The sequence below is a fragment of the Lygodium microphyllum genome, chromosome 25, assembly GCF_053477565.2.
Source record: "Lygodium microphyllum isolate KBCC chromosome 25, Lygodium_microphyllum_v1.1.10, whole genome shotgun sequence".
In the NCBI taxonomy this organism is placed as follows: Eukaryota; Viridiplantae; Streptophyta; class Polypodiopsida; order Schizaeales; family Lygodiaceae; genus Lygodium; species Lygodium microphyllum.
The window spans coordinates 55,695,933-55,704,786 of NC_141159.1; the positions used below are offsets into that span (position 1 = coordinate 55,695,933).

At 41.6% G+C, this 8,854-nt stretch overlaps 1 protein-coding gene across 1 annotated transcript; it reads left to right on the forward strand.

Annotated features, from left to right (window-relative positions):
* Positions 1 to 1,435: 1,435 nt before the first annotated feature.
* Positions 1,436 to 5,882, forward strand: LOC148014239 (BAHD acyltransferase DCR-like). The gene is made up of 2 exons (XM_087666490.1): positions 1,436 to 2,184; positions 4,702 to 5,882. Exons 1-2 carry the CDS (start codon positions 1,621 to 1,623, stop codon positions 5,665 to 5,667), a joined length of 1,530 nt encoding a protein of 509 aa, XP_087522616.1. The 5' UTR covers positions 1,436 to 1,620; the 3' UTR covers positions 5,668 to 5,882.
* Positions 5,883 to 8,854: the final 2,972 nt, after the last annotated feature.

The window sequence follows — 8,854 nt, forward strand, 5'->3', positions numbered from 1 at the left end:
ATTGTCACTTGTTTAATTCATGCAATCTTTTTTCATCGAAAGACTATCCATTGGAGAGGTCGATAGAGGTCATTTTCCAAGACAATCATGGGATGGAAATGCGATAGATTTGCAAGAGGATATTCAATACATGTCAACCATGAAGCTTATGAGTCTGTGCTAGCTCTAGCTCAGTTTTGTAACAACTTTGGTAGAGAACTATCCAACAAAATATATTTTTGACATATGGATACAATGTGGAAAGAGGTTGAATGGCAAATGTTTCTAGAAATGTTCAAGTTATGGCAAATGATTCTTGTTTTACTAGCTAGTTCTATAACATGTGAAAGAGGCTTTTCAAACCAGAATCTCTAAAGTGACAACACTTTGTCTAGAAACCCTAGATTGGCTCAAGTTTCAAACCCTTTTTGTTCATGAAGAACTTCATGACGTAGAGTGGGATGAAATCTTTGATGTATGGAAATCCATGAAGGATAGATGCCCTCAAAATTTGAGTGGCTAATTGTTTGATACAATTGATGGTTTAATATCTATTGGTTATGATAATTATGTAAAGACTTATAAGAAGAGCACCCCTAATTGTAGCCCTTCAAAAAAAAAAAAAAGAGGCTTACCCTTCAAAACCAAGGCCTTTATGTGTGTGTGTGTGGGTGTGTGTGTGTACACACATGCAAATAGTGGCACCTTATCCCATGCAATTGGACTTCATTTAAAACCTTTACCTTAACTTTTAGATTTCAATTTGACATCTTGTTCAAAATTTGTAAATGTCATTTGAAGCCTCAAAGTGCATTCCTTCACCTTCCCATGCACCTACTAACCGATTAGAGGAGCTTGTTATTTGCATTTAGAACCATTAAAAAAGCAAATAAGACTTACTATTGATGACAATGACAAGCTCTCGGAGATCTAAAACAAGACCTTTTTACGAGCCACTATGAAAACTGATGGAGGAGAAGTTTGATAACTTTTGCCCTTTAAGCAAAAGTTGTGAAACACAGGGAGCAGCCCAAAAATCCTGGAAACTCACTTTGTGAAGGTGCAAGAACTGTAAAATCTGCCAGCTTTTCCTTCCCTTATTAACCCATCATGTGAAGGTGCTCTAACTTAGCGGTAGTAATGGGCTTCAAAGGTAAACACCCGTGAGCCTACTACTGGTAACTACCAAGTTCGTGCTCATTGGTTGCCCTCTGTGACCCTAGAGCTCGCGACCGAGCGACCGTGGATTCTGGAAGGTGCTACCGAGAGAAAAGAGAGGCCTGGGGCCTCGTGATGGGGGCGGGCCCCGCCGGGCCCTCAACAAGAAAGAGGCCGCACGGAATTGGCACCTGGAGGCTGGAGTTGCCCTATTCAATACGTCTCGCAGACCAATCAAGGCAGGGGACGGTTCTCGTGCTACTTTAGCATTTAATTATTCAAGGAAGTGAGGGTGGCGGGTCGATTCGACGGATAATCATCATTGAACATTGAGAGAGACACACAGACACCAGACACAGAGATCAGAGATAGTAGAGAGACACTGCGAGGCGCAAGTGCACGCGAGAGAGAGAGAGAGAGAGAGAGAGCGCGGCCACGGCCGCCGCCGTCAGCCCCGTCTGAGGCAGAACGGAGCGCAGCACCATGTCATCAAACAGAGGAGTAGATGTATCAGCTGCTCCATCCCCGGTTGATCCGACTCTTCGGCCTAAGAGCTACGAAGGCGGAGATATAACGATCGAGGAGGTGAGCTTCGTGAAGCCGGAGACACCGACGGCGATGGAGAAGTTGAAGCTGCAGGAGGAAGAAGGCGAAGGAGGGGTGAAGCTGATGTATCTGTCGAGCCTGGATCTGTACTGGAGGGAGTTCTTCTACAACAGACGGGTGTTGTTCTACAAGCTCGGGGGTGACGCGGAGGAGCAGGCGGCGATGGTGGCGAAGATGAAGCGGAGCCTGGAGCAGGTGCTGGTGTGGTTCTACCCGCTGGCCGGGCGGCTGGCGGCAGGAGGCGGCCCCGCGGGCGGGCGGACGGGGCTCCACTGCGGAGACCAAGGGGTGGAGTTCGTGGAGGCCTCATGCGGCTCCCCCGAGGCCTTCTCGGAGCTGGAGTCCATGGGCTTCCAGCCTTGCCCTTTCTTCAATAAGCTGGCTCGCTGGCCCTCCCACGACCTCTCCAAAATCTTCGACCTTCCTCTCCTCTCCATTCAGGTACACCTTCCAACAGTACTGATTACGCATCGCATATTGTTTCCATCGCTGATGAGATCTCTTGTAAGTATCACTAAGACCCATCAATCTGAAAGTATCACTGAGATGGCTGATCTCGCCCTCCAGCTTTGTCATGCGCTTTGGTTCCACCACGTCTATGCCTGCGCGTGGTCAGAGAGCACTACTATCAGTCTGTCCAGCACTACTATCAGTCTGTCCATCACCATCACGCAGGTCAATCGAGCTGTGTGTGGAGGGAGTGCCCCTAAGCTTATCTGCTTAAGTCTACCCGCTTTAGAGAATCCGGAATCTATAAACAGCCATTGCCATGGAAATCAAGCAGGCGAAACATGTTGCGCAACAAAATTGAGGATGACAGTAAAACAAGAGGGCTAATTGCTTTCATTCTTGACACTTCATTTTTCAAATGGCCTTTTTCACTCCTCTTGCAAGCATCCAGTAAGGTCGCATTAAACATCTAGTCTAGTAGCTTTGTACAGATCCAGCCAGAGATCAAAGCTTGCAAATTAATGTCACACTTACAAGACAACCCAAACAAGTGTTGCATTAGGAGCCCTATTTTTGTGACGGCAAAAGAATGGTAGAAAAGAGTCATCGCAGCCAATCATACTTTAGAATTTCCTGTTGGAAATAAGGTTCGTTTGTTAGCATTGCTTGGTAGGGAATATGCTGTTGCAATGTTATGGTGGCATGGTGGATCTCCGGAATGAATCTTCACCCCACTTAACTTGAGGTGAGGGACTTAAGCTTTTTTCTGTTATCCGGAGTATATTAATTGTAGAAGAAATTAACTTGAGTTGAGGACTTGAGTTAAGAGGGTTATTTTTGGACTTTCGGTTACCTTGAGGTAAGAGGCTTACTATTAGCCATGTTGAAATGAAGTTAATTCTCTTATATTATGATCACTCAAGACCAATATTGTTGGGCTTCATCCCAAGCTCTCACCTTGGCCACCAAGGTGCGAATAAGGCTAGTCAACGTGACCAATCACTTAAAGCTTTTGTGTCTATATTATTACACTCAACACTCGTCTTCATGATCTAAATTGTGATAATTTGGTTTATCATAAAATTAAGGTATTTTGTGGAATTATTGGTTGCAAACAACTTTTTACTTTTCCTAGTTTAGATCTTGGTTCTTGATGAAAGACACTTAGCTTGTCATTGGGTCTCAATACGCACTCACAAACTAGTTGTTAGTCTTGATGTTGAGCCATTAGTTTGAAGCAAACTAAAGGATAAGGCTTAGGTTAGTAGTGAGGCAACTAAGGTTCTCAATCAAGTGCATCTTGTTCAATGTGCTTGTCCATGCTAGTGAATTTTGAAAACTAGTATTTGCCAATTAAAATGTAGATTTCATGAATCATGGATGCTTGCCTCTTGTAATGGCATGGTAAAGGGAGCACATAAGTACTCAAGAGTATGTATATCTTTAAATAATGAAACAGATCCCGTTTGTAGTTCCAATGCATCTCACTAAAAACTTTCATTCATTGCCAAGTGCTTCCAAATGTACTTTAGCACTTAAGATAAAGTAAGATGTTGCCTTCAAAATGTATGTAATATCAACAGTACCCTTGAGAAGTGCTTTAATTGAAAGCGTGTTACGGACTTAAAACAAGTGACATTTGTATCACAAGTGGGAAAAGTGAAGTGGAACAATGTGTATCCAATTTGTGCATATTCATGACGTCAAACTTCTAGCATGCTAGTGTGTCTTTGAACCACTTTGTTTGGACACATAGGCTGGGTGTATGGATTGAAATTGCTAGGAGATGAGAATCTAAAGAAGAAACAATAAAGAATATGATTGTTTGACGTACAAACCTTACCTTTTCATTGTGTGAAAAGAATCTACTCATGATCCTCCCTTTTGGTCATTACATAATGTGAGGATTTTCGCCTCTCATGTCCCTTATCCGTTAAGGTTGGAAGAGTAGTTACCACCCTTTAGATGCCAAACCCATCTATACTATTAGTTAAGGAGAGGTGGGGGGCGGGTGCCACATGGCAGCCCCCCACCTCCCCTACAAAAAAAAGAGAACGCGGGGGCGGGTGCCCCGCTTCTAGCACCCCCCCCCAACGCAAAAATCGTGTCGGGGCGAGTCTAGGCGTAGAGCGCCTAGTATAGATTGAAAGAGAAGGATTATCCTTTAAATGCCAACCTTACTAAGGTTGATAAAGATGGGATAAGCCTTTAAATGCCCATTGAACGTATCTAACAATACTTGCTTAGTTGAAAGGTAAGTGCTGAGATTTGCAAGGATTTTTGGACTATTACTTTAATATTTTATCATTACTAAAGAGTGGGTGTTAGCCATTACTCGAACATACAAGGTGTTATAAGTACTCAAGGGTCGGTTGCAATCATTATGAAGGCTTTACCATGTCGTGCTCTTATATGTGCCAGAATATACGTAGTAAGAATTAGACTTGGAAGAATGTTTTGCGTGTCCAGTTATGAGAACAATACTTGGAAAAATGTTCGTATGTGCAGGTGACAAAATTCCAATGCGGGAGTGTAGGCGTGGGTTATGCGCACAGCCACGTGATAGCGGACGGGAATTCGATGTGGCAGTTCATGAACTCATGGGCGGAGATGGCGCGGGGCAGGGAGATGTCGGTTGCGCCCATACACGACCGGACGCCGCTCAGGGTGGAGAGGCCGTCGGAGGAGGTGGCGGCGGGGCTGAACCTTCCGCAGCCTCGGGCGGGGGCGAAGGAGGAGGGGCCGGTGCTGGCCAAGGAGCCGCTGGTGGAGAGGCTCTTCCACGTGAGCCCGGCGATGATAGGACGGCTGAAGGAGGAGGCGGGGCAGGTGCCGGTGGCAGGTGGCGGCGGCGGGCAGGTGGCGGGGGCCGGACAGGTGTCGGTGGCGGGGGGAGCACAGGTAGCGGTGGCGAAGGCCGGGGGTCGGCCCTTCAGCACGTACGAGGTGCTGTGCGCGCACTGGTGGCGGTCGGTGATGCGGGCTCGGGGGCTGCCGGACGGGGAGCCGGTGCGGTTCGCGGTTTTGGCCGACATGCGGGCCCGGGTAGAGCCACCCCTGCCGCCGGCGTACTTCGGCAACGCCATCATGTTCACCTTCGCCAACTCCACCTTCGGGGAGCTGAAAGGGGCCTCCCTCGCCTCCCTGGCGGGCCTCATCCACCAGGCCTCCGCCGAATGCGACTACCCCCGCCTCCTCGCCAAGATGCACTACCTGGAGCTCCACGGCAACCGCTTCGGATCCCGCATCCAGTGGGACGGCTCCTGCATGAACGTCGCTAGCTCCCCGAAGTTCCGCGTCTACGACGTCGACTTCGGCTGGGGCCGCCCCCTCGCCGTCCGGACCGTCCACGTCAAGGGCGACGGCGAGATGGTCCTCTTCCCTGGCCGCTCCCATGGCATCGACGTCTGCATGCCCCTCACCAAGCCCGCCATGGATAGACTCCTGCGAGACCCTAACTTCCTTCCCTTATAGAAGCGCGCCCCCCTCGCCGCCGCCGCCGCCACCCCCGTCGCCCCCTTTACCACGAGGTAAGCTGAAGTCTACATCCTCCTAATTCAACTTCTCACCATATATCGGCCATGCCCCCTCATTGTTCTCCTTCCACCCCCTTACTTCCTTCCCTTATAGACCACCTTCCTGATTTAACTTGTCAAAAATTTTCCAAATTAGATTTGCTTTACCAAACATATACACATGCGTTACATATTGCCTTATAGCATATAATGGAGTTTTCGTAAATAAATGTGTTATTATTTAGTCCCTTCTACCACACGAGGAGAGCACTAAATTTTCACATTCATATATTGCTTCATAGCAAATGAGTAGAGCACAATTCTATACAAGAGCTAGAATGGAGTGTATTTAACCAGTTGACTTACGTTTCTAATCTTATGTTTTTAATCAAATTTGTTACCTAAATCATTACACATTGTGCAAAACATTCCATATTGAACTTTGAGTAATGAAGCAATACTCACATTTATGAATAATTACATGATAAATATGGACTTTTAAAATCCTAGGCACTTGACATACATGGGATTATTGATTATAGAGGAGAATCACATCTTAACCAATTTTGTATAAACAATCATTTCAAAACAATATTGGGCATCAGTAATCTTAAATAAATTTCACTTGTGTAAATCAAAAGCATCGTTTGTTAGCATGTAAAGAAAGAGAACCATTCATAGCTAGGTAGCTACAAGAACTACACACAAAAAGATAAGAAAGGAGACATAAATAGATCATACTATGGTTGTACTACAAGAAAATAGACTTGTTGATGGGCAATTTAGGTGTGTATAAGAACATTAAAAAAATGTCTAGAGACATGATCTATATACATGCTAGGTTTGTAGGTAGGATGCACATATGGACATGCTCCTATATGCACTATTTTTTGCTACTTCACTTTGATTTGCAATCATGCAACCATAGCTTTTGGTTGTATAATTGCAACTCCATTTTGAGCTACAATCATGCAACTAGTGCCTCTATAAGAAAAAAAAAAGGAAAAAAAGTTGTAATTATATATCAACTTTCAACAAAATATGATAACAAAGCATATAAGTGCAATATTATATAATCTAAGCTTTTTAAGTTGAAAAAACTCTTGAGCTACATATTTGTTAAAATCCATAGATTTTGGAGAGATTAGACTTGAATTATAGAAAAGAGAGACCACTTTGTTAGATTAGTGCATAATGTATTTACATAGTATCTAATCTAGGATTTATAAAAGTAGATGTGCTAGGGAGGCATCTTTAATATGCATGTCTCGTTGGTGCACATGGATCTTACCCTTTGAGAAATGCATGTCACAAAGTAGTATAAAGATCCCTTGCACGAAGGTGTGTATACTATGTGGTTTCAAGGCAAACTTGTTCCTAGTCAAAGTTTTTGATTTTTGTGTTGTCCTCCACCCATCTTCATAGTAGCTTGTTGAATATATACTAGGCGCTCCGTGCCTAGACTCAGCCCGGCGCTTCGCATCAGGATGTGAAGCATAAATGTTTTAATTTGTTCACATATTCTTCCACTTGGTAATGAATCAAATAGTCTTGCAATTATTAAACTTCATTATAAAATCTAACAATTCAATACAATAACATTGATTATCTCAATCATAATAATTGGAAAACATAATTGAAGCAAAAGTGATTTTTAAATATCACTGAAAGAATTCCAACTATAACAACAGATAAATGGAAAAGAAAGTATATAATGTTTTCAAAAAGATAGGTGTACTGTCGAAAATCAACTATCGAAAAGAAAGCTTTCTCTTCTTAGATGAATTATCAACAGTGGATCTAGCACGGGGAACATGTGTGGGCGAAGTTGTGACATGCCCCGTCCCAGAATGTGCTGCAACATCTAAAAACGAAAAAAAAAGACTTTAGAAATAACAATATTAAATTTATAAAGCAAAACATTAATGAAAATGGTGAGTAAGTATTACTTGGGGATGTGATATGATTGGCTCTAACATTAGTAGAGTAGTCGGCGGAATTTGGTTGAAACTGATGCAAAGTTACAAAACATGATAAATCTTGAAACTCCTATTTACTCCAGTCATTCGGTATGTGTCTAGTGTGGGATCGAGATATGAAGTACTCAACATCTGTTTGTCCAACATAGTAGCATTAGATCCATCCAAAATATAAAATTTCTACATATAAAGGAGTGTTTCCATTAGTAAATCCATCATTGGGTAATCTTTTGATTACTCTAGCCAAAGTTATATGGATAATATCATCCGTAGTAATCGTTCACAATGCTTCTTGAAGTCTCATTTGATAAGGAGAGGCACGATAATATTCAAATACTGTTTGGGTCATCTATTAATAAAATTTAGAAAACATAAAAATTAGTAATATTGATCGAATTTTTAAAAGAGGAAAAAAAACGACTTTACAATATTGAAATTAGAAGACCAATTTAGAAGAGAAAAAGAGTTTGTAATGCATATTGTATAAAAGAACTTTATATATGATAATTTTTCAAAACTTACTTTTGTATAAATGCAAACAAAATTTCATAGAAAATAAGTCAAACATGGTTTTATTCAAGGAATATAATATTTCAAAAGAGCATGATAGATTAAAACATTTCATTTTTTGTTAAAGGAAAAAAGTTGAACTTACTTTTCTTTGAAAACCTTAATACTTTAAAAAAAAAAGAGACAGTAAAATAGTTCATTTCTTGAAAATATATGATTAAAAAAGAATAAATAAACTTTGATGATATTGCACAAAAAATTTTATGCAAATATAATATGATAGAAAGTTCAAATAACTTTTTATGGTAGAAATAATTTAAACACAATGTTCTCATATAATAAAACAAACATACATTTAACTCCACATAAAATCATGAATCTCTCTCTATACATGAGAGATATGATTAAAACATTAAAGTATTAAATCAAAGAAAATAAGTCAAACTTGCTTTTCATCGACGAAGAACTCACTACTGAAAAAGAGCAAAAGAAAGTACAACACTATATTTTATAGATATGTGAACCTTTAAGAAAAAAAGGCTTTGATTGTATTGAAATAAAAATATTATGCAAATATAATATGAAAGAACAAACATTACACTTTTGAAAAAATAGAGGTTACAATACTTTCTGTAAAACTTCATTATATACAATATT